This window comes from Meriones unguiculatus, chromosome 19 (genome assembly GCF_030254825.1).
Source record: "Meriones unguiculatus strain TT.TT164.6M chromosome 19, Bangor_MerUng_6.1, whole genome shotgun sequence".
Lineage (NCBI taxonomy): Eukaryota > Metazoa > Chordata > Mammalia > Rodentia > Muridae > Meriones > Meriones unguiculatus.
Genome location: NC_083366.1, coordinates 22,437,606 through 22,464,851, shown reverse-complemented (window position 1 = coordinate 22,464,851; position 27,246 = coordinate 22,437,606). Strand labels below are relative to the sequence as shown.

The window sequence follows — 27,246 nt, the reverse complement described above, 5'->3', positions numbered from 1 at the left end:
CATTTACTAACTGTGGTATGGCATTTATCAATCTCTTGTTAGGCTGGGCAGGAATCACTCATAGCATGGGTTTAATCTTCACAAACTAATTTTTCTTAATTATAAGCAGCTCAGCCCTTACAGTCCAGGCTAATACACTACTAATGAATTTTTCATGGAGCCCACAGCAAAAAGAAATACAAGAATAGTTTGTATTTAGTAAAGTTAAATAGTAGTGAGCCCTCAGAACTTGAAGTCACTTCTTGATAGCCCTGACAATGTTTGAGACTCTTTTACTGGAGGCTGGGAAACATTGCCCTGGGTAACCTATCCCTATGGAAGTAAGGAGATCTGAGACATAAAAATGATCTAACACTGCAGACTTAACATTCTCCTTCCTGCACCTTTTACCTCACTTCCTGAAGGAACCTGAAGCTTATTTCTCTTTTTTATTTTACTTTATTTTTGAGATTGAGCTTATAATACAACTACAAATTTATCCCTTCCCTTTCCTCCCTCCCGTCTCATACACTCCTCACTGCTTTCCTTCAAATTCATAGCCTTTTTTTCCACTAATTGCTATTGCATGCATATATATGTATATGTATTCCCAAATATAACCTGTTCAGTTTGTATAATGTTACTTGTGTGTTGGGGGGGCGGCTAACTGTTTGGTACTGGACAACCAATTGGGTACTCTACTCTGCGGAAAACCATCTTTTCCTCTCCTAGCTTTCTGCAGTTGCTTACAATTCTTTGTGCAGGGCTGAGGCTTTGTGGGTTTTTCCAGTCCAGTTTAGCATGTCCATTGGTGTCAGCCTTATTCAGCTCACGTTTAGGCAGTCATGTTGGTGAGATGTAACTTCTGATGCTACTAGGAGACACACTCTCACAGGGCAAACTTCCTGATCCTCTAGCTTTTACAATCTTCCCATTCCCCCTTTTGCAATATGCCTTGAGCATTAGGTGTGGCAGTGATTTGTAAATGTATCAGTTGGGACTGGCCTCCATAATCCCGCATATTGATTGGCTGTGCTTTTCTGTAATCATCTCTATCCATTACAAAGAGAAGTTTCCTTTGTGGGAAGTAAAGACTATATTTATCTGTGGGTCTAAGGACACATTTTTATAGATTGTTGTTAGAGATTATGCTGGTTTAGTGAAATGGTGGTTGTAGCTTCTCCTTCAATAACCATGATTTCAATGGAACTCATTAGCCAGGCATGGTTTCCCTTGAGCAGATCTTATCTCCAATTAGAGAGATATTGGTTGCCACCAAGTTATGAATGTCACTGCTGCTACTCTCAGGCTTACCATGACATGCTGGTCGCTGGTGTGGTACATAAGCCTCATAGTTGGAACTATTGATGCCCCTCTCCTTTGGAAGCTTGCATAATGCCTTTCAGTACCATAAAATCTAGTTCTGGAGGATAAAGCATTCAGGTTAGGTCCAGTTCAGGGGTCTCTGAGCCCTCTTTCTGAATTGCATGGTGTCTTCATAAGGAGGGACTTATCTTCCACCTCTAGGAGTTAACAAATGGCAATAGCAGTAAACTGTATGTTTTTGAAGTCAGTTGGACAGCCTTGGATAACAACTCAAAAGAGGCTTTTCTCAGGTCTAGTATTGGAGCTTTCTTGAGTGGTCGTTGGCTCTTGGGAGAAGGCACCATCAGCCCAGATGAGAGGAGTTCATTAAGACTATATATTTATATTTATACATGGGATTACATGTATTATAATTTTTAGGCAAATGGTTAATAGTATGATTCCTTGTGGCTTTTCAGATACCCTTATTGTTGTTTTTCATCTCCCGCCTTCTTCTGCGTTTATCTCCCTTCCCTTCCATAAAAAGCACCCCCTTGAAGCTTAGGTCTTTAATTGCTTCTCAAACAGCTTCAGAAAATTCCAGGGGAAAAATTTTACCCTTAGAAGATATGGGCTCTTACTCACTATATGGCTTATGCAAATGACTAATCTCTTAATTATAGTTGGAGTCCAATTAAATTTCAGTATAAGAAAGACTATTGCATTTTATCTGCCTTTAAGAACAAAGTTTTAATTCTTCCTAAGCTCTCCTAGATGATCATGTTTCCAGTAGGTGTTACTTCACAGCTGTCACAACTCCATTACGCCCATCACCATCAGACCATAAAGATGTAAATCTTCTTTTCACAGTAGCTGAAGGTGTTCATATGCATCGGGTTGGAAAACATGGTTTTCAGGTAAACAGCCCAACTCCTCCAGCATTGAAAGACTAACATATTTTGTGATGAAATACAGTCTCAAAGTAGGAGAAGCTTTAGGTGACAGGGGAAAAAAGAGAATCAATGATGTTGTGTGATACTATTTCTGAAGATGTGAGCAAATAAATGTCTACTCACTCTATATATGGAACCAATGACAGACCAAAGTAAAGATACCAACCAAGTCCAACTGAGGGAAGCAATGAGTGTCACTGGGGTTGCTTATAGGAGTATGGGTGAGGAGTGTCCTTCAGGAGCAGAGATCACTCAAAGACCCACCAAAAGCCAACTCTAGCATGGATGACAACCCACAACCTGAAACCTGCACTGTACCACACAATTAGCAGGCAGATCAACAGGAGAGGATCTTTTCCTGGTAATCGAGATGATCCTAGCTTCTTCTGAACAGCTCACCTCATCTGAACCTGTTCCGGGACAATTCAGGTGGTCTGCTTCTGGGAAGCTTGGCTGGTCTGCTCTCCCAGGCAGCTCAAGTAGTGTCTCAGCCTCTTCTAGGCAGATTAGCTGGCCTGAGCCTCATTAGACAGCTTAGCCCGGACAGTGCCTCTGAGCACTCTACTTCTTATATAAGCTTGAGGAAGGAGGGACTTACTGTATCTGGTTTGTTTCAGAGACTTCCTGAAACTTTGTGTTGTTTCCTTACTAAGTTTTCAGGAGCTCCCCTGCACGATGGAATGTCCCATTTCCCCTTAGAACATGCTTGAGTCTTCCTGAACAGGTAAACAGCTGGCTCAGGCCAGCTAATCTGCCTAGAAGAGGCTGAGACACTACTTGAGCTGCCTGGAAGAGCAGACCAGCCAAGCTTCCCAGAAGCAGACCACCTGAATTGTCCCGGAACAGGTTCAGATGAGGTGAGCTGTTCAGAAGAAGCTAGGATCATACTCTTCAGGATGGAGTATATTTATCTTAGAGGAAATTGCTTCATGACGAATGTATAAGTGGTTACTGACTCTGTCATTGGGGCTATCTCCTGGCCTTGTGCTGTCCCTCAGTTTAATCCCTGTTATCATCAAAGTTGTTTCATCGATACTGTGCCTTCTTTGATTAGTGTCTGTTGTGATTCTTTTTAAACTCTATTTTATTTGGAGTTCCTTAAAGCCTCTCCCTTCCAACCTCCCAAGCCTACGTAGGAGAGAGAAGGTTAGTGGGGAGAGGGGGTACAGACCCCTTTACTTCTCCCATTGTTTATGTTCTATGGGTTCTTTGTGGGGTTATATCTATCTCTGTCAACAACAGACGCAGCAAGCAGTCTTCTCCAAGGGCTGTGCCCCAAAACGTTTCTCTCCATCTGTCTCTAAGCCACCACACTGTCCCGCTCTGGTCTCTTCAAACTGCCAGTCGCCACACACCACCACTGCATGCCTCACTTTCTTTTTCTGGGCCCCCATATTTATATCCTCAGAGCCCTAGACCACTGCCCTCTCCATGCTCACGTGGCAAGACGTTACCAGCTGTCAAAGATCACACCCCACATGTGACAGTTATTAGCTGTGGACAAACTAAAGCCCAACTGAAATTCAACACTAGGAATTAGAACAAAAACATATTTATATAACGTAACTGAGTTTTTAAAGAAACCAAACTTCATTTACATGTGTCCATTCTCATTCGGTCTGCATTTACAGGGAGCTTCTAGTTGCTGTGTACTAGCCTTTGCGATAAAGGTCTGGTAACAAACCAGGCATAGTTTCTGTCCTTGGGAATTTCATTCACTAATTAAAGGATCACTTAAGATATTAAAGTCATTGATAGCCTTAACTTTCAATCTTATTCTCTGAGAATCTTGAGAATTACCTGGGAAATTAAGTTGACAGATGCTTTCTACAAATACCTTCACAGGGTGGTACCTGAAATATTTTGAGTGGCTGAAGCATGCTTATTGGTTCAAGAGGATAAGCTTTATGTTGACAAGCATAAAAAATGATTTTAGCTGGAGAGAAGGTCTTGTATTGTTCCTATTTCCTGACGAGATAAAGACTTTCCAGATTTCGTTGTAAGGCTGTCAGAGGGATATAATCACTCTTTATCACCAAGACAGTTCTTTGACATGTGCCATATGAAGGGGCTTGTTTGATGTGGTATAGATGTTGTAATGTCTGTGTTATAGTGTATTGCGGTATATGTACTATGGTGTATTATGATGTGTAGGTTGTGTGTATATTTGTATGTGATATTCTTTTGTAGTTACTCATTTTACTTAAAAAACACATCAGTCCTGAACAATGCTCATGTAAAGAACATAAAATTGGATCAAGCTGAGTTTATTGATATGGGTCCTCTGAGTGGAGATTCTGGCTTTAATATGGAAGCTCACACAGTTAAAAAAAAAAAGTTTCAAAAGTTTGGCTGAAGCCTTTGTCAAAATATGGCCTGCTGAAAAGGAGTTTGAGATGCCTCTTCCTCTTGACTTAGTGTTCATAAGGGATTTTAAGGCTGAGGAAAAATTGCAATACAATATATATACATATACACATATATAAGTGTATATATAACATATTTACATATTTGTGTGTGTACAACCTACTCAGTTCAATTATTGTTGCTTGTAAGAGTTTTTTTCCAAGAGGAAAAACCATGTCAAGAACACATAAAACACATTTGGAATTGTTAGAAAGTTTTTAAATTATAATAAGGGATAATAGATTGATTTTTTTTAAAAAAATCTGATTCCATAGTGATATTCAGAAACAAAGATACAAAAAGCCTGACAAGAGAAACAGATATTTTAAAGTAGAAGACAACCTTCTTCTATGCAGAAGGCCAGCCAAAAAATACAGGGATAATCGGGTTAGAAATGACATGTGTAATTCCTATTTATTTGGTTATATATGACCTGTATTCTCCATTTTGAAAAATAATCATATTGACAGTGGTTGTTCAGAAGGAGAACACCGCTACTCATTATACTCTTCTCTTTACTGCTCTAGAGATAAGAAAATTCAAAAGAAAACCTTTGAGGTAAAAACAATGTACCGTGCCAGTCCCATGGCAGCATGGCAGAACACTGACAGATAGCTCTGTCTTCAAAATAAACTTTGGACATTTGAAAAACAAGCCTATGAACAAAGGATGTGCAAGTCAGAGGCAAGCAATGAATAATCACTTGGGGAAATCTTATTTTCACTTCTGAGCTGCCCAGAGAGTGTAGTGAATTTCTTGTTAGCAGCTCAGTTCTGCCCAGATTGCACTGCATTCCATAAAGGTATGATGTCAGCAGACGTTCTGCAAGCCCTGTGCAATCCTCCTGCTCGCTAAGGTTGGTGTTTCTTCTTTTCCAACAAGAAACTCAACTCAAGGATCCCAAGGGCTCAGTGAGCCATCCATCTGACATGCAGAGTGTGAAATGAGTGTGATTGTTCCTTGACCCTCAGTGGTAAAACAAAACTCAGATGGGAAAAAAAATATAAAAGCAGGCTTTAAATTTTTTTGATTGTTGTCATACAGATTGTGTGTGTGTGCATGTGTGTGTAAACAATACTTAAAGAAAAAGAGGCCATGAATTTAATAAATAGCAAAGGGATACATGGGAAGGAAGGGATGAAAGGAAAGGATAAAAATGATGTAATTTTAAAAAATGGTTTCATTGTACATAGTACTGTGTTATATAACCATCTGTGTGTGTGTGTGTGCATTCACGCACACACAAGCACATGCACATGTATGTATGTGTTGTATACAATCCTGTGCAGATACATGGGTATGTACAAGTACATGTGCACACGTCTAAGTGTGTATGTGGAGCCTAACGGTTGATATCAGGTGTCTTCTACACTCTGGTCCTTGTTGCTGGAAACAGCATCTGTCACTGAACCTGGTTCCCATTCTCTGAGCTACACTAGCTGATCAGCGAGCAGAAGGGAGTTCACTCTTTCCATTTCCCCAGGGCTGGGGTTACAGGCACACTTCCACACCTAGCACTTTACATGTGCTTCAGAGACGTGAGTTCAAGTCCTTGTGCCGCTGCAGCAAACCAACTAAGCTATCTCTGCAGGCCCCCAAAGGAGATATTTCATTAAAAATTGTCTCTGATGTGCATGTAAAAGCATGTGTGTGCCCTGGTAAGTATGTATTGTGATTGGTGCGTATATGTGCATAGTTTGTCTGCTTTAATAGGCAAATGGGAAAGTGTAAATTGTGGCTAATTCTGAAAATTTGGGCACTAACAGCATAGAAACGGAAGCTACTATTCTTTGAAAAGTGGATGTCAGATCGCTAGACTAAATGAGATGGTCCTCGGCTATTGATTCTTTCTCTCGCTTTCATTTTCTCCAGAGACCAAAAGCTAAAGGACTCTTTGATATTGCTTCTCCCACCTAACAGAGCTCTAATTTTATATTGCCACAAAACAGGGAAACAGGAAGAGAATGAAGAGTGATGTCTTGGTAAAGCCTTTCATTTTATCTACCAAGTTTTATCACTAAATGCAGGCTTCCATTAAAGTGTGTTCATTGGAAACTTACTATGTATGAAAAAAATGAGGTGTGAAACACTGTGGAAATTTTTTGTACTTTTGATCAGGCTGCTCAGGGTGGTCCAAAGACCAGCAACATTGGCATCATGGGCACTTGTCAGAAGCTCCCATCCCTTGACCCACTGAACCAGAAACTGCACTTTATAAAGAACCCCAAATGAGAAGTATGGCTGTGGAGAGAGGTAGCAAAGGAGAGTACTTTATTATAGGAATACTTTTGAAGACTACTTCGGGAACTCATAGACTTGAATGGGAAGTGACCCCTTTAAGAGGATTAAATGATCATTTTTAAGTACGGTCATATAATCTCAGAAAGAAAACTATATGAGAGGGAAGTTCTCTCTCTGATGCAGAATCTAGACCATGATACATATACAGATGTGAACAAATGCACATGTGGTCACAACAAAACATTAAAAGACAAGAAAGGCAAAATATAAGGGAATGAGGAAGAGCTGAACGCAAGCAATGGACATGAGTTACGAAAGAGGATATTCTGCTAAATGTTTTTATAGTTCTACTTCAGTCACTGGGGTTTTTTTTTTGGGGGGGGAATGGGGGTTGGTGGTGGATAAGTGCCTAAAATATAGTCCATATTGAAAGATATCTAAAATTTAATGTGAAGTCCCACAGCTTCCATTTTGAACATTTACTCTGACAATGCTTATTCATTGAAGCTCTGGGTCTGGTTAATTTTGTCATGTAGTTCTTTTTTATTTCTATATTTGCAATTTTTTTGTAATAAAGTTTATAAATTTTAAAAATGTAAAAAAGTAAAAGCTATTTTTCAATGTGGTAAGTTCAGTGAAAAGTGATGGGAATTGCCTTGCTCCCAGTGGCATCTCTGGCTTTAGAGGAGACATGTATGGAATCATGGTGTAACCTGGGAGACATGTATGTGGAATCATGGTGTAACCTGGGAGATGTGTATGGAATCATGGTGTAACCTGGGAGTAAGAGATTGAAAAACCACTGGCTACTAGTTCATGTTAGAAATAGCCGACTGGCCTTTGCAACAGTATAAGACCGGAGATCCCACACTTTTAGGGACATCAACAATACTGAAGGGGAAATCTGAGTTACATGTATTTGTAGTAATGGCACAGGTGCTATCCTGCATTATGTCTTTTCTTTTTCTTTTCATTGAGATTTTTAACATCCAAAGGGTATGCAGGGGCTGAAGGGATAGCTCAGCAAATGATAGGACTGACTGCTCTTCCAGCGGACCCAGGTTTGAGTCCCACCACTACCTGGCTGCTCACAGCCATCTATAACTCTGGTCCCAGGGGATCTTATGCCCTCTTCTGGCCTCCATGGGCACTGCATTCATATGGCACACAGCCATACATGCAAGACAAAAACATGGATACACAGAAAACTACAATGAAAAAAAAGTATGCAATGCTGGAGCTGGGGAGATGGCTCATTTGGGAAAGAATTTGCTGCAGAAGCATAAGTACCTTAGGTCAGATCCCCGAGGCCCACACAGAAACACTGGATACAGTGGCGAACACCTGTACTGTAATCCCAGCCCTGTGGAGGCAGAGACAGGATACTTAGGACTTGGGAACCAACCAGTGTAGCTGAATTGATGAGCTCCGGGTTTGGTTAGAGATCTTATCTCAAAAGATAAAGGGAAGAGTGATTAAAAAAGACACCAGACATCAAATTCTGTCTCTTACACAAAAACACGTACACACCTATAAACATGTACACTCATAAACACACAAATTCTCCTTTGGATTTTACAGTGGAAGTTAATTTTGCATAGTTTTCCACTACCAAAAGCAAACTCTCTGTAGTATTACTGCTTTCTTAATTAGCACTAGGTTCTCAGAAAACAAAATACACCTCCTCCAGACTTCCCGGATTGTTAGAGATAAAATATAATCACAATGCCTTCTGACTCCTCACACTTGTCTTTCTGGATAAATATCTAATAATCTCTCATTGTTATCTTATTTCAATAATGTTATCTTCAATTATAGGCTCCATGGCTAAAACAATCACTCACTTTCTAAGCAGGGCTTCGTTCCTCCCTCAGGGTGAAGGTGAGCCTGGGCAGAGTCACTGCTGCTGCAAATGACAAGGCCACAAACAGCATGCCTGTGTCCACGGCCTGAGGTCTAACATAACCTGTGTGACCCTGTCTAAGTGATTTAACACACCTGGCCCTCATTTTCCTCTTTCGAAAAAAAAAAGGATTAAATTAGATTTGGAGTCAAATGTTTAATGATTTTAAAAAAGTTTATTCAAAGCTCGAAAACATTTAAAACTCTAAGAGAATATCTATTTGGGTATATATGATCACAATGAACTTGCAGTTTTGTTAGTTCTACCCCACCCATGTTTTACAGAGCAAGCTTGTTAAAAGATACACCATAAGGACATAAGATCAAGTGAATTCCCTCCTTTCCCATTCAGTGATGGATACCCAGTTTGAGAATCAAATAAGGACACAGAGAGAGAGACAGAGACAGAGACAGAGACAGAAAGACCTACATGCATACACACCTATACACACATAGCACACTGGATAAGAGAGAGATGCATACATGCATACATACATGCTTATGTGCACACAGATGAACACACAGACATATATTTCCATGCACACACATACACACAGAGACATACACACACAAGAACACACAGAAATACATACAGAGACATATATTTAAAAACACACACACACATATACAACCAGTCCAAACACCACATTTCCCTACATTGATCTAATCTTCTCTCAGCATTTTCAAAATCGTGGCCAGGGGAGATGTTTATTTGGGTTTGGCTTGGCTTATTTCATTCAATTTAATTCAGTAATAAAAGCTATGTTCCAAACACAATTCTGTGCAGAATTCCATTATATAAAACAGAGAAAAGCCGGAATCCTAGTGACTGCATGGAATGCAGCCTGAAACTCTGTCCTTTCCACCCCCTCTTCAGCCCACACCAAACCACATCCCAACCCATCCTCTGCTAGGAACATTTCACAGAAGCCTGGCACTTCACCCTCTGACCATCATTCATTTCCAGTGAGAGGATCTAACTGGTTCAAAACTAACAGTTCTGTTTCTTGGTGGGTCTTTTTTTTTTCCAGTTTTCTTTTTTTCTTTTTTTAATATTAGTTACAGTTTATTAACTTTGTATCCCAGCTGTATTCCCCTCCCTCATTCCCTATAAATCCCACCCACCCCTCCTCATCTCCTCCTTGCCCCTTTCCAAGACCACTGATAGGGGAGGACCTCCTCCCCTTTCATCTGACCCTGGTTTATCAGGTATCTTCAGGACTAGCTGCAAAGTCCTCCTCTGTGGCCTAGCAGGGCTGCTTCTCCCTCGGGAGGGGGGGTGTAGGAAGGGGTCAAAGAGCCAGCCATTGAGTTCATGTCAGAAATAGTCCCCTATTCCCCTTACTAGGGTCCCCACTTGGATACTGAGCTGCCATGGGCTACATCCGAGCAGGGGTTCTAGGTTAAATCCATACATGGTCCTTGGTTGGAGAAACAGTCTCATAAAAGACCCCTGTGACCAGATATATTTGGTCCTTGTGGAGCTCCTGCCCTCTCCAGGTCATACTAACTCCCCCTTCTTTCATATGATTTCCTGCACTCTGCCGAAGGTTTGGTTATGAGTCTCAGTATCTGCTTTGGTACACTGCTGGGTAGTCTTTCAGAGGCCCTCTATGGTAGGCTCCTGTCCTGTTACTTGTTTTCTCCTACATCCAATGTCCATCCCATTTGTCTTTCTAAGTGAGGATTCATCATCTTACCCCAGGTCCTCTTTCTTGTTTATCTTCTTTAGGTATATAGATTTCAGTATGTTTATCATACCTTATAGGTCTATATAAGTGAGTATATACCATGTGTGTCTTTCTCCTTCTGGGATACCTCACTCAGAATGATCCCACCATTTGCCTGCAAATTTATTCAATGCAATTCCCATAAAAATATCAATACAAAATATCTCCATCCCTGACCTCAAGCTGTACTACAGAACAATAGTAATAAAAACTTCATGGTACTGGCATAGAAACAGAAAGGAGGATCATTGGAACCATATAGAAGACCCCTAAATAAACCTACACACCTATGAATACTTAATTTTTGACAAAGATGAAACCATTCAATGGAAAAAAAGACAGCATCTTCAACAAATTGTGCTGGTCCAACTGGATGTCTACATGCAGAAAAATGAAAATAGACCCATATTTATCACCCTGCACAAAACTAAAGTCCAACTGGATCAAAGACCTCAACATAAGACCAGATACTCTAAATTGGTTAGAAGAAAAAGTGGGGAACAGCCTAGAACTCATTGGCATAGGAGACTACTTCCTGAACAGAACACCAACAGCACAGGCTCTAAGAGCAACAATCAATAAATGGGACCTCATGAAACTGAAAAGCTTCTGTAAAGCAAAAGACAGTGTCTTCAGAACAAAATGACAGCCTACAGACTGGGAAAGGATCTTCACCAACCCTATATCTGACAGAGGCCTGATATCCAGAATATATATTAAAAAAAACTAAAGAAATTAAAAAGCAATAAATCAAGCAATTCAATTAAAAAATTGGGTATGGAGCTAAACAGAGAATTCTCTGTAGAGGAATAGAGAATGGCAGAAAAACACTTAAAGAGATGCTCAACATCTTTAGCCAGCAGAGAAATGCAAATCAAAACGACCCTGAGATTTCACCTTACACCCTTCAGAATGGCTAAGATCAAAAACTCAAGTGACAACACATGCTGGAGAGGTTGTGGAGAAAAGGGAACCCTCTTCCACTGCTGGTGGGAATATAAACTTGTACAACCACTTTGGAAATAAATCTGGCACTTTCTCAGACAATTAGGAATAGCTCTTTCTCAAGATCCAGCTATACCACTCCTAGACATATATCCAACATATGCTCAAGTACACAACAAGGACATTTGTTCAACTATGTTTGTACCAACTTTATTAGTAATAGCCAGAAACTGGAAACAACCCAGATGTCCATCATTGGAGGAATGGATACAGAAATTGTGGTACTTTTACACAATGGAATACTACTCAGCAATTAAAAGCAAGGAAATCATGAAATTTGCAGGTTCTTTTTTAATTAAACAATTTCTATGTAAATTGGACCATAACCCTAGCTACTCAGAAGCCTGAGGCAGGAGGATTGAAGTTCAAAGCCTGGCCTGGGTTGCAGTGTGAACTCGGGGACAGTTGAAGTGACCTAGTGAGGCTCTGCCTCAGAATAGAAGGACAGTGGTCTGGGGCTGCAGCTCACTGACGCAGCACCTGCTTAGCATACTGGAGACCTGAGATCCATAACAGCATTTTAGAATTTCAGTGGAGTGTGTGTGTGTATGTGCGCGCGCGCGCTGCGCGTGATAAATCATGAGCTATTGTCTAGAACTTTCTACTCTGAATGAAAGAAAGCACCGGAGTTTGATGCACTTATAATAGAAAAACTTCATTCACTGCAGTAGTTTTGTGACTCAACTTAGAATTCCCATGTGTGAGGAAAACACTTTCCTAAGGCCTGCTCCATTAGCAGTATTCTAGAATTTATTTATCAGCCTATTTATTCATTTTAAGTTTTATTTCTGTGTATGTGTTGTTCCTGCTTATTGTATGTTCATAACATGTATGCAGTCTCCATGGTTCAGAAGAGGGAACCCAATCCTCTGGAGCTGAAGTCACAAATAGTTGTAAGCTGCCTGCCATGGGTGCTGGGAACCAAATTCTGGCCCCTGGCATGAGCAGTCAATGCTCTTAATCACTAAGCAATCACTCCAGCCACTAATTTAACTTTTCAGAGAGTGAGTTTTAGAAGGTTTCAGGGAAAAAAAATCTGCTTCCATGATCAGACTGTTCTCCATATTGTTTCCACCCCAGTGATCACGTGATTGATATGCTTTGACTCAATGGCAGTTCATTTTATTTATCACAGTTACAAAATAAAGGAATTAATTACCCTGTAGCCATATGGTAATCCTGCTTGAAAAATAGTTTACTGAGCAAAGGTCTGTCCCTTCTCATTCTTGTAAAATGTGGAGACCTAACGTGATTAAAGTAGCTGTGTGTGTGAGTGTGTGTGAGTGTGTGTGTTTTCTCATAGTAGCACTTACCTATTTACTTTAGGAGCAGTGTTTCCTTATGTGGCCCAGGATAATCCCAAACTTGTAATCTTCCTATCTTAGCCTCCAAAGTGCTGAGGTTACAAGCATGTACTGTCACCACACCAAGCTTGACACTGTAGCCCCAGATAACCTGGAACACACTCCATATCCCGTATTCATTTCAAACCCATGCCATTCCTTCTGCTTCAGCCTCCCCAGATTGATGGAGGCCGCCATGCTGAGCTTCACCACAGTAATTTTACTTCAACATATAAGCATATTGAAAGTTATTTTGGTGACCAGGGATGTAGCTCAGTTGGTAGACCACTTGCTTAGCATGCATAAGGTATTGAATTTGATAGTCAGCATCACACACACACACACACACAAATTCAGTCCAACCAAACTTGAAGAAAAAAGAGTACTCAGGTGAGGTATGGCAGTGGTGCACACCTGTAGTTTCAGGACTCTGCAGATGGAGACACAAGGACTGAATTTTCAAAAGAACACTAAGCTATAATAGTGAGCTGCTGCTCCAAGAGAAGCGGGGGCAGCTGAGAAGAGAAAGAAGAAGGGAAGTGGGAATGTTGCTGAAGATAAAGAACATTTTATAACGGCAAGACTATCAACTGATATGAAGTTAATCAGTAAGAGGCTGTGCTCATAGCAGAGCCTCAAAAATATGTGGGACAAAAATGAGCCACAGGCCAGTAACAGAGGGGGCAAAGAGTTTTCCTTAGGCCTCTTCTTAATTGCCTTCCACTCAGCATAATTCCCATACTGAAATATTATGTCTTGGTCTGAGAAGCAGCAGACATGGAAGCTTCACTGTCTTGTTAAAACCTTCTGTATCAATGAAGCTTTCTTACTATTCCCAAATGTCTTGTTCCTTTTCCTTGGCTGCCATGCTCAGATCTTAACAGTTATGTTGTTAATTTGAGTGCTTTGTGCACACTGGAAAATGAGCTTTATAAATATAAGCCCTTTCTACTCAGAGGTGATGGTAGGTAGCTTTTTTCTCTCACCCCAGCCTTTCATGTATTCTCGATAGAGTATTTACACCCATAAGCAGCGTCCTAAATGCTGTTGCTGAACTCATAAAAGATGCTAACGGCTCACAGCGGCCAGAGAGACATGCAAGCACAGCAGCAAGCCTTGCTAAGGCTTCAGCAGAGGGTGGAAAGGGAAACCACGGCCTCCTCACCACTAAGTGACACCTGGGGACTTTTACTCACTAATCATCGTTGTGTTGTTCAGGACTGTCCTTCAAACTGTAAAGCAAATGATTACTTAGTAATGCCTTCATCTCCAAAAGAAGTATATCCCAAGACTACACCTTCCAAGCCACCCAGGTCCATGTGCCATTAGATGCAGAACTCTGTTAGTGGTGGATTTGGAAGACAATGCCCATCAACCAATGAAAACTGATGCACTTGCTCTCAATGGCAAGGGAACTCTAGGTTTCAGAGACACCCACAGCCACAAAGATGCCTGAGTCCTTACAGAGATCTGAACACAAGGAAGAAGGGTTTCTGGGAAGTCCAGAAGAAGCAGGTTCATAAGAAAAAAAAAAAAGGCCCTCTTCCCTTTGCCCCTTGCCACCTGTGACAAGCCAGAGAGCTGGTGCAGGGTCATGAAAGTGGTATATCTGGCCTTGCCCCTTACAGGCTACAGCGCTAGAGAGAGCTGGTCCTGCACCTCATTTGGACATGACGGTAGAGCTGGCCTTGGTGCTGTGGGTACAGGTGAACCAGCCTTGAGGGCATGAGAGCCAAAGAGGTGGCTCTGCCACTTGATGGCTTCAGCATTGGGTGAGCTATCCAGGTCAGTGCCAGAGAGCTTGTCCTGGAGAGATGGTGGGATGACCAACTCAGCTCATGCTCAGGTCCACGGATTTGGCTTGGCTCATTCCAACATCTACCCCATCTATGAACTGCTAGAGCAAGTGAAAGGGCCAGTCCTGAAGGTACAAAGCTGCAGATACAAATCTCCATGACACAGGGCAGCAATAGGTCTCAGAGAGGAGTCCTCTTGGGGCTCCAATACAAAAGTGTAGCAGAAACCAGAGGCCTTAAACCAGGCCAAGGACTCATTGCAATGAACAGTTATGAGTAAAGATGTATGGACAAAAGGGTATATTGTGGGACAAATTGTGACACACTACAGCTTCCACCAGAGATGGTTTGTTTGTTTGTTTGTTTGTTTGTTTTGCTTTGTTTCCTGTATTTTATTTTATTGTGGGAGAGTTAGCAAGAGCAGAGGGCAGGTACAAAGGGACAGGGAGATAAGATTGAAGCGCATGATGTGAAATTCACAGAGAACCAATACAAAGTTAAAAAAGAAAATGAAAGGAGCCCTGGATTAGTGTCTCACCCCCCAGGGCTGTCCCAGTTACCACAAATGATGTGTGGATGGGTGGTACTGATGTCACTGAGAATAGACCAGGTAGGTCTATTCCTACAGGGCTCCATAGTGTCTGCCACATCAAGGGACTGTATGACCCAAATGTCAGTACAACCAAGGCTGAGAAACCCAATCTGTGTGTGCCCATGTCTGCAGTCTTCACAAGTCCTCCACACTGCCATACCAAAGCTTATAAAAGATGAGAAGTGAACCAAGTTCAAGTTTTCAACCATTTACCTCAATCTACTTAAGTCCCATGACCACCTCATGTCTCAAATGGGGGAGGGGGAGGGCCTCTCCCAGACTAGTATATACTAATTAATTAACTAGTGGGTTTGAACCAAACACAAATCTGGTTGCATTTTACCTCTAGCCTCCTGAGAATCCCAGCCCAGACATCTCTGGGGAAATGGGATGCAATCTCATAACTCTCTGAAAGTTGTAGTACTGGTGGGTAGGCAGGGCTTTGTGCTCTGTCACTGATCCACACCCCAGCCCTTAATTTCATGTCTCTATAAAAATGGCTAGAGTGTTAGAAGAGACTGGGTACCTTGGGATCCTTCTCAACTTTTCCCTTAATAGATGTGTGGACCTTGAAGAGTCTTCATTGTCTAAGAAGGCCTCCTACCTCTTCACCTAGAAGAATTTCAGAAAGGAACAGTCACCTGGGGCAGGGCCTCTGGTTTTTCCAGAGGGACCATGGAGACCCAGCCACTCCCATGGCTCCTGAAAATTCTGTTCAGCCCAAGGTGGAAGGTGAATTAAAAATGGCAATGTACCTACCATGAGACTTGTTCTCACCCTGACTCTGTGACCCTGAGCCTATGTGGTGCCAGCAAGCTCTTTCGTACGGCCTTAGTTTTCTTGTCTATGAACTAAGGGTTATCTGCCCCCTCCACATCTCCTAGGACATATTAAGTGATGTGTAGTCTTTGAACAGATCTTCAAAGCACTTCTGAGTGTGAGCCAGCTCCTACCTTCCTTCTGCCTGGCTTCTTCCTGACTGCCTCCCTCCCTCAACTCTGTCCACAGAAGTCACTGCCCTCTTCTGTGCACACCTTCTGCTTCCCTTTCATTGAGCATGGGAAACTCAAGCGCAGAGGTCTGCTCCTTTCAAACCTATGGCATTTGCCTCTCTCTCTCTCTCTCTCTCTCTCTCTCTCTCTCTCTCTCTCTCTCTGCCAGCCTCACCTTACTTTTCATTGATTTCCCCAGAGACTGATAAATACTTGGCACACAGTAGGTGTCCAGTGAATATTCAGTTTGTAGTAAAGTTCAAGTGATTTCCTATTAAAAAGCTCTGCGCACAAGCGTATCTGACCAACACAAACAATGATAATGAGCTGTGTGAGTCGCAGGCTAACACTGTGCTGTCAGAACCCACGAAAGGACAGGGCAACAGATGAACTCCAAACCACCTCCTCTGCTTGCAAAGCAGCTCTGGCCCCAGATTTCCAATGGGAGGGTTAGCGGGAGGGAGAAGTAGGTGAAGCCGGAATTAATATCAGTAATGAAACTCTGTTCGAAGACACTGCTTCTCAGCTTACCTGTGGTTTGAATTCTGTTGTTGTTTGGTTTTCTTTTGTTTTCAATTAATGAAGCAAGTTGCAAGGGCCGGAGGAGAAGAAGGAGGTGACTAGAGGAGGGAGAGGCAGGAGGGGTTCCAGTCTCCTGTGTACTTGTCATCTCTGTGACGTGGGCAGCTGGCTCTAGTTGTATTTTAAATGAAATCTCATCCTAATGTAGACACACGTCTGGAATTACGATCCACCCTGTTATCTGTCACTTTTATATATATGCACAGGGGAGTGGAACGGTTTCCATAGAGAGGAAATATCACAGCCCACTTACGAACTATACTAGAGAAGACAAAGCTGCGACCCTGAACAGTCAGAAGTTCAGAGGACCTGCCTGAAGCAGCCCTCCTGGCCTGGAAGCTGTGCGTCTCACCCTGAGCAAAGTCCACTTACAGGTAAGGTTGTTCTTGGGGACTGACTTCTGAAGCATAAATGCATTTTCTCTCAACAAGCGCTGGGTACTAGACAGCTGAGAGGGAGTTGCTAGCAGCCATCAGTTGGAGCTCATGGGAACTCCGTGGCCAGGCTTGTTTTAAATCAGCAGAAATTGGTATCAAAGACACCAGGGAAAAAATTATTCAGAGGGCAAAATGATAGTTCTTTTCTTGGTAGACAGAGACCTGCTTTGAAGAGGTGGCAGATCCAGTGCAGTTTGTGTACACACAGAGAGAGACTTTATTTCTAAATATTTCTGAATACAAAAAGCAGTCTTTGGTGATAGTTTACGACTAGTTGGGAATACCTGGGCTCAGAAACTAGAGGCCAATATTCCACAGTGGCTCAGAACACACAGGATGCATGGATTACAGTTTGTGTGTGTTTCTCATTTGGGGTATCTCCTTCCCTCCCCGGACAGGGCTTGGTGGGAGAGGGACAGGTGCTACCGCAACCCCAAGGGCTTACAAGACTAGCCCAATACAACATGAAAGGTGAAGAATGATCCCAGCCCTGAATCCTTTCCATCTTGCAATGCTGAGGGGGGAAGTGGGATAGAGGTTGCAATATCTACAATTGGCACCGCCTGGGAGAGCAAGGGAGCATAGAGAGGGACGTTTCATATCTACCTTGTTTCCTGAGAATTCAATTCTAAACACAGCCATTTGAAAATAGATAAACAGACAGATAGATAGACCTTTTCTAGGAGTGGAATAATTAAGATATGCCATGACCGGTCTGTAACAGAACAATTGTATCCTGCATCTTCCGGGAAGAGAAGAACCTCTCATGCATAAACACTCACTTTTTACATTCAGGGGAAGTTGCTTAGGTCTAGATCTAGGCTGAGGAGTGTTCCTACAAACTTTTCCAAAATCAGTACATTTCAAAAAGCTTCATCCTGTAATATTTGAAATGTTTAGTGTTCCCTAGGTTCTGCAGCATGGAATCACCAAAACAAGGTTTTAGCTGGCTCATTTCTTAGTTGAGTTACTTATCTGAGTTTGCAGACATGGGCCTCAGAGGTCCAGCTCTGTCTTTACTGCTGCACTTGGGAAGCTGTGACATCCATGGTTTCTCTGTCCTTTGTTTTTTCCTGTGTCTGGCCAGATCCCTCATTGCCTCATATCTTAAGCTTGATTCTATTACAGTTGTCAAAAGTGATTATATCTCTTTAAAGGCCCCATAGGAAAGTACTGCTAAAATAACCCCAAAGAGTTTCAGATATCATATGAATGAATCATTACAATAAAGTCCTGAAGAGAAATGTGACTCTCTCTCCCAGCCCCTCACCATGACTTTGATGGTAAAAAAAAAAAAAATAATACCAGAATGATAAAGAACCCTTATATTTTAGATACTACAGGGCTAGAGACAGGGGTTCTTTATAATGTACAATATGTCTGGATAATGGTCTTTGCTTTGCAACTTTTCATCAGTGTCAAGACTGACATTTCTTTGTCACCCAAAACATCCACAGTCTCACACACATACACTAGAACCCAGGGTCTACTAACAAAGTCCCATACAGGATATTTGCTCACTGACATATATTAAGCATTATTTAGACATGTTTGGCCTCCTTTCTATGATGGCTTTATTCTCTGATAGCAACACAGGGTTTAAAAGTAAGAAAATAACATATTCCTCCTCTCCACCACTACCTCCCTCTATCCCCCTCTCTACCCCCTCTCTGAACACACACATACACACACACACACACACACACACACACACACACACGGAGGTAAATAGATCAAAAGAGATCCCACCTCTCAGTCCAGGGTCAATTACTTGTGTAACTGAGATGAACAGAACACAAATCCAGAGGTAAACCTATACAGCAGGGGCTCCAGGGAGGCCAGGCCATAGCAAGAGGGGAAACTTTAAAGTTTTTCCTCACTAACAGAGTTTTATTTTTTTTTCTTCAGTAATACATATAATAGCATATATCTGCACAGAGAAAATACATCTTTAAAAAAAAAGTTGAAAACATGTTTGCTCACCTTAGGGAAAATTAATTTCATTAAGTGCCTGAATGCTAATATGAATGTCAGTTTATGTAACAAATATTCATTGAGGATGTTATTTAGCATTAGACTCTGTGGGCCCTATCAGCTGCTACCAAGGATCTCAAGAGCCCCCAAGGAACTGCAGGGAAAGAAAGTCTCCGCATCACAAAAAAAAGCTGGCACATCACAGAATAACTGGAAATGCCAAAGAAATACAAGGCTCAAAGTGGCTCAGGTGTTTAAGGTGCATACCTGCAAATCAGGAGTTAGTTCACACTGAGGAGCAGTCAACAGGGCCAGAAGTAGAGTCAACCCAAGATGGACCTGGACACAAAATACACTGAGTTTTCAGCAATATTTTCTATACTTGTATAAAAATCTAAGCTGGTCCTTGCTGCTGCACTGCAGCAGTTTTAGGGAGAGCAAGTGGAGTGAGCCTAGCAGTGTAGGAAGGATGTGGACACTGTCAAGCCTTGAGTGCCCGGGCAACCCCACATGAGCAGACACTCACTCAGAGTCTAGCCAGCTCTAAATTGATGAGTGTCATCTCATCCTCCTTGTCCTCTCTGGAGGAGAGCCTCTTGCTTTTAAAGAGTGAAAGGAGAAAGAGATGAAGACAAAGAGACTCCCCCCACCCCAGGCTCAGACCTCTGACTCGTGGGTGAAGATGAGGTTCTTGGGCACTTAGACAAGAGGTCATTTGCAGTTTCTGAAAGGAATCATGCAATGGAAGAGATGGAAGTTTCTCTACAACTTTTCTGCCGGCATTAACAGTTTCTGAACTTTTGTCTGTTTTGCTTTGTGTTTTAAGTTCTTTCAGGGTTAAGAAGTCACTTAAAATTACCCCCAAGCTTTAAGATGTAATGAAGGTATCAGACAATAGGCAGACACTAACTCCCTGTTCCTGCAGAAATACCGGGATCCTCAGTGCATGGTAAAGTCGAAGGTCTAGATATTGATACAGCTCTGTAAATATTCTCTGGGAACTCCAACAAGCTACTTGTTGCTGCTGCTGTTGTTGTTGTTGTTGTTGTTGTTTGGAGCAAGCCTTTGCTAGGTAGTCCAGGCTGCCCTCAATCTCACATGCTTCCTGCTTCAGCCTCTTGTGCACTGTACAGGTGTGTGGCACTGCCACAAGCAGCTCCAAAAGTCCTAGTGATCACAAAGAGGAGTTGAAGTGAGTAGAACAGAGATTCTCCTGGCATGCCCCATGGGCTCACAGCATCAGCATTGCCATCACCGGCAGAGCGAGTTTTTAGTCTGAGTGCCAGGGCTCATGGGATATGATTAAGCCATCTTTTCATGGGGTTTTGAAGCACTCTAACGTAGAGCCATGGACTTACTAGAACTAAGTGTAAGGCGAACCAAGCCTGCTTAAACTGTGCTGGAAAGAGCATTATGTAGACAAAAAACCGTGAGCCAGAGATGGACTGCAACAAAGATATGGGTCCACGAGAGAAAATTCTTGACTCAGAAAATGCATGACTGAAGGGGCTGTCTGCAGACTACACCTCCACCTTATAAGACATAGCGATTACTTACGTGTGACCAGGCATGAACCAGCCCCAGGAGTGTGTGGTTAGAGCACACACCTTCACACATTGGCCTTTTAACTTTAGTTCATCGCTTAACCTTTGAGAGATAGTTATTGTCACCCTATTTGCCCAATGACAAAATTGAATCTCACTGAGGGTAAGAAATCTGCCAGAGGCCTTCAGGCAAAGGACCAGATGGAACCTGAGCCAATTTCTGCCTAATCCCACAGTGTGTGCTGTCACTGCAGCCTGTGACACACCCATATCTGGCCTGTGTATGAAGTCAGATTACATAAAGTGAGGTTCATGTATTTTGTCATGGAATATTACATATATTTTTTATAATAAATGTTTATGATGATAAGCAAAGGAGCAAATAAATAAATGACTTTAAAAGGAAAGAAAGGTGGCAGCTACAGTGTATACCTAGGAAAGGAGCAACTTTTACAGGAAACTGCAGTGAGTATAGTAGGGTATGTATGTAAATATATTGTAAGTGTGTGTGTGCCTACATGTATATATGCATATGAGTGCATGCCTCTACGTATTATACAAATGCATATGTGTGGACATATGTGAGACTTACAGGCTTCTCCAAAGAACTGAACTCAGGGGTAAGTGCAGTCTGAGCTGGGGGTGGTAGCTTTTGCATATTATACCAGTACATAGCAGTCTGAAGCAGGACAAGTATACCAGGAGTTTGAGGCTAGCCCAAGCTACATACTGAGATCAGCTACATACTTTGGCTTATTTCTGCAGCCTAAGAAAGTTTGGGCTTGCCTTGTGCCCATTCCTATTCATCTACCGGGAAAGGGCATGGCCAAAGTCTTATAGGCATTAAGGCGAGTTAGAACCCAGGCCTCTGATTCCACATCCCCTGTCAGTATACACCGTAACTGCAGACAGGAAAACAACCTTCCTCGCTGCTGAGTGCCAAGTGTTGATTTACTTACAGAATAGTTCTTGCATTTTTATTGAAAATAGATTATTTTTCTCTCATACAATACATGCCAACCACAGTTTCTCCTCCCTCCATTAATCCTAGCTCCTCCACCTCCCCCCTCCTCAAACCCACTTCCCCCTATCGGTGCCCACTTTCCAGTTGTTCTAAAGAACAAGCAGAGATGACTAATTCTAAAGACCAGGAAGACAGCCACATACTTAGCTCATTCGTTATTTGGTTTGGGGGCCAGTATCAAAGCTAAATTAAAGAAGGTAGAAATACCAGAGTGAAAAGCTCTCAGATTGTAGGGATCATCAGAACTAACAGAGGGTCAACTGTTCTGCATTGCTCTGACAAAGTGCCTGACATGGGCAACTTAAGGGAAGAAGGAATTACTTGGGCTCTCAGTCCCAGAAGTCTCAGCCCATCATGACAGGGCAGAACAGAGAAGCATCCAACACGATGGAGACAAGTCACACAGGAAACAACCAGGGATGACCTCCTAGGAACATTCCTGTTCCCCAATGAGCTACTTCCTCCAGAACCTCCCAAAAAGTACCTCCACCCAGAGGCCAAGCGTTCAAATCCACAAGCAGGAGGCACTACACACTGAGACATGTTAAAAGGGTATGTTAAAACACAGATAGCTGGACTCTTTTATTTTGACTCACTGGTTCTAGGGAATGACCTGAGAGTTGTTTGCAGTTGTAACCAGTTTCCAAGAGACACTGGTGCTGGTGATCTGGGGATCAACATTGAGAAACCTCTCAGAAGAATGCCAGAAACGCTTTGCTGGACCTTGCTCAAACGTAAGCCTCTCTCACACCTATTTTCACATCCTTCTTTTCTACTGCAGGAAGTGATGCTGGCGCCCACTTACTTCCTGCTGCTCCTGCTGCTGCTCCTGGGAGGCCCCGGGACAAGCCTCTCCCACAGGTTCTACAACGATGGACCAGTCTCGAGCTACCTCAACACAGCCCTGTCTGAGGTCAAGAAGAACAAGCTGGAGGATGTGCCCTTGATGAGCGAGAAGATCTTCGGCCACCTGTCCATGCAGGACCCTTCGGGAGAAGACGAGGGGGAACAAAAGCACAGCAAGATAAAAAGAGCTGTCTCGGGAGCTACAGGGGGGAAAGGAGCTGCGATTGTGCGCTACAGATACCAGCCCCAAGCACAGCACAAATTGAAGGCGTACTCAGACAAGGCCAAAAGTGACCGAGGCACCAAGGTCACGCTGTCCCTCGACGTTCCCACTAACCTCATGAACATCCTCTTCAACATCGACAGGGCCAAGAATATGCGAGCCCAGGCAGCTGCCAATGCTCAGCTCATGGCACAGATTGGGAAGAAGAAGTAAAGCAGAAGCTACGCAGGAGGGCAGACAAGTGCCCCAGAGTGGAGTGTGAGGGAAACTGAGGACATGCCCTTGAGTTTCAAAGGACAGTCTGTTTTCACTGATGACCCACTGATGTGCCCCTCTGATCCTCTCTTGCTTCCAACCTGGTTTCCCTTCCCCTCTGTATATATAACACAAATGCAGTACTGTTCAGCCTGTGCATACAATGGAGGTTTAACTTCTCTCCTCATATCCTGTGTCTGCTCTCTGGTTCCCTGTGACAACAGACCCAGTGCTTTTTCTCTCCATGCTCCTCCCTGGTGTTCCCATGTCTAAAGAAAGAGAGCTCTCAGAGCCCCTCCTTGTTCCACTTTGACCTGTGCATTGGGACAAGCAGGGCAATGCACAGTTCACCCTCTTGCTACCAAATACCTCCCCTACTTTCTCATCTGTATTAAAGTCAGTGGCTTCTTGAACTTCTGCCTGTCTCTGCTTTTCTTCTTTCAAACTCTGATCTTAGAACAGGGAAGGATAATGAGGAGTGTTGCTGACAGTTCAATTCCCCATCCCTCACCCAAAACAGCATCTACTAAAGAGTAAAGGAAAAGATGGGGCTTGTGTGGTTCCATTTAAGCCATCTCTATAAGACGGCCCCACAAAAGCATCATTTAGGGTTTGTTTCAGAGGGAGCATCATGATGAACAAGAGGCTGTAACACTCCAAACACCTTCATAGCTCTCTAAGGCATGGAGTCACATTTGTTGTTGTCGTTGTTTTACGTGTATGTGTGTATTGTGCATGCATATGTGTAAGAATGTTACTATCATGAGGGCACCTGTGTGTTGGTGACTGTGCCTGTATGTGTGTTTGCATGTTAAAGGTAGTTGTCTTCCTGGATAACTACCCACCTTATATACTGAGGCGGCATCTCCTACTTGAACCCATAACTCACTGATTCAGATGGTGTAGTTACCCAACTTGCTCTGGGTATCTGGGATTACAGGAGGGATGCAATGCCACACCTCCAGCATTTTTATACAGATACTGGGAATCTGAAAACTTGTCCTTAAGCTTGCATAGTGTCTTAGCTTCCTTCTATCACCATGATAAGACACTATGACCATGGCAATTTATAAAAGAGTTAATTTGGTGCTTACAGTTTCAGAGGCTTAGAGTCCATAACCATCATAGTGGGGAGCATGCCAAAAGGCAAGCAAAAAACCATGGTACTGGAGCATTACATGAGAGCACCCATCTTGAGACACAACCAGGAGGCAGAGAGAGAGAGAATGACAAAATGACATGTTTTGAAACCTCAAAACTTACCCCGAGTTGACACACCTTTTTCAATAAGGCCACACCTCCAAATCCTTCCCAAACAGTTCCACTAACTAGGGACCACACATTCAAACATATGAGCATATGAGCCACTCTAATTCCAACCACAACACATGGAAAGTATTTTACCCACTAAGCACTGAACCCATAAACCTACTCAGTACAATGCAGGGCATTGTGGCAGAATTTAATGTCTCTCTGATGCAAGCAGAGGCTTCCACTGTCTGAAAGCCAATAGACTAAGTGAATAAACATAAGCAAATTTGTAAAGAAGCCAATGCCACTATAATATTATGAATGATGAATTTGAGAGCGAAGGCAGCTGTGTAAAATTGCATACTTATTCATCAGTTTGTATGTAGAATTCAAAGAACAGAATATTTAAAATGAACAAAATTCTTCTCTAAAACTGGACCACACTAAGAACTCTGGTGGCCTCCCGATAATAATGTTCAATGGCCAGATTTCCAGAAAAGAGATCATGGTAGTATTGACCTCTACACAGCGACAGATGATTAATAATTTAAATAAATGAATAAATGGATGAATAAATAAATAAATGAAACAAAATAAACACACATGCATGAACATACACACCATGAACATCAGCATCACTGCCAGAGGTAAAGTCAAAATAAAAGTGAAGCTGGGAAGCCCAGCACTTGGGAGGCAGAAGCAGGTGGATCTTTGTAAATTCAAGGCCAGCCTGGTCTACAAAGCAAGTTCCAGGACAGCAAGGGCTGTCACACAGAGAAACCTTGTTTTGTAAAACCATTTTTTTAAATGAAACTGGGGATGTAGTTCAGTGGTAGACATTTGCCTCACTATATATAAAGTCCTTGATTAAGTGCCCAACACACACACACATACAGAGGGGGAATACAGAAAGACAGACATACAGATAGAGTAATAACATTCAGAAAATGTTTGCCACTCATGCAAAAGGCACAAAGCTTTCTGATCAAATATATAAAGAGCTACTGTAAAAATAAACTCAATAGAAACTAGTCAAAAAGAAAACGAACAAGGACATGACCGGTCACATACGCACACATACCTGCGCAAACACAGACGAACTTTAACTTTCTGAAAAGGTGTTCAGCTTCACAACAGCTATGCTATTGTAACTACCACATATAGTTTCTCATCTATCATATTGGCAAATGTCTGTAAGTTCCACAACATTCTACACTGGTGATTTTAACAGCCACTCTCCTCCACCATGTCCCTACAGGTCAGAGAAAGACAATTTGGTAATATGTAGTGAAATTTTAGTTTTATACCTTTTGATTTAACAATCATTCTCTTGCAAGCATTTCAGGAAAATTTAAAAATTAGTTATTTTTAAAATTTAAATGGCCCAACTCTTAGATCAATACTCCAAGCACAGGGAAATAAAAATTTTTCTACATATTACATGTCTATGAGCAAATCATGTAAGTTCCTTGGTCCCTACTGTTCCTAGAACCCTGATAAGAATCTATGAATGTTATCTTAATTCTTGTGAATATATTCAAAGTCTATAACTTTTTTTTTAGTTTTGAAGACAGACTGAAGACTAGAGAAGTTAGAATGATAGCCAAGGTCTCTCAGCTGTGACTGGCACAGTTACATTCATTACCCATGAACTTTCTCTTCATCAGCATTGCAAGCATTAGAAACACCATCCCTCCTCCACCTCACACAGCTATCATGAGACTCAAATGAGCTGCAATGTGGAAGCATCCAAGAGCCACACATAGATACTGGGAGATAATAGTGTGTCCTCCAGGATGTGGGTTTACAGATGGCGAAAATGTGCAGGTAATTCAGTAAGTAGGAGGGTTGTCCGAATCAGAAATCCATCACTGAGAGCAGATAAAACACAGTATTTCCTTTGGAGAGCTCCCATTCAACAGTTCTAGCTGTCTGCACATTCAATCCCTTTCTTGAGATTAAATAGTATCTCTAAGATCATGAATTATAATCCCTTCAATGTGTGGGAAGTGGAGCTGACCATATCCGAAAACTGCCATTGTGCCTGACCTCACTGTTGTGCTGGGTACCTTTGGAGGACAGGCACCAATCATTGCCTTAACATGAGGAAGCTCCCTGGTCCTCCTGCTTTCTCTCCAGTCATAGAACAAATGCAAATGGTGAAAAATACCTCTCCAGCCTCAAGAACTCAATGGTAAGCTGCTGTGACTAAAGAGCTTTTGAGTATGCTAGCAGCCATCGAGATCAGTATGTAACACAAAGGGAGCTGTGTGCGCACAAGAATTAAACACTGTGGAACTTCCAAGAGCTCTTGACAGCTAATAATTTCCCATTTTCCTAAGGCACAAATTTGAATTATTCTGTAAGAGAGATGTGCATGAACAGTTCAGGTGTCTGATGAGAGAGCCTCACACATCGCCCAGTGTCTGAGTCCTCTCAGAAACCATGTCAGTCTCTAATAATGGCTGTGCACCCTCTGATGATTAGTGGTTTCAAGGGGGTCACTTAGATTGTCTTCAGTCAAGCAGGAGGAAATTAATGATCAATGCAGAAATGCACAGAGGTTTCAGGCCTTCCCTTTATGAGCAGGTTTTGGTTGATCATGTTTTAGGGAGAAACGAGAGACCCATGTCTACCTCAAAACCCTGAAACTGTGACATGGACATGTGAGAAAGAGTTGAAAGCATCCAGTTGCATGGAATTCATGCATTATGCTGTACAACACGTTTAAATTACATTTTATTTATTGCGTGCATGTGCACACACAGGCATGTCATTTCACAGCACAAATTGGGCATCAGAGGAAAACCTACAAGAGTCATTCTCTCTTCCACTATGTAGTTCTCATGGATCTAACTTGGGTCAT

General features: G+C 42.3%; 1 protein-coding gene across 1 annotated transcript in view; it reads left to right on the top strand.

Moving 5' to 3' along the window:
- The window catches only part of Ucn3 (urocortin 3), a 70,139-nt gene extending 46,615 nt beyond the window's left edge, over positions 1-23,524 (top strand). Inside the window, exons 2-3 of the mRNA XM_021656703.2 lie at positions 17,033-17,200; positions 22,587-23,524. Of these exons, the coding sequence (XP_021512378.1) occupies positions 22,593-23,087 (495 nt within the window). The 5' untranslated portion in view covers positions 17,033-17,200; positions 22,587-22,592 and the 3' untranslated portion in view covers positions 23,088-23,524. The remainder of the gene's footprint in view (positions 1-17,032; positions 17,201-22,586) is intronic.
- The last annotated feature ends 3,722 nt before the right edge of the window (positions 23,525-27,246 follow it).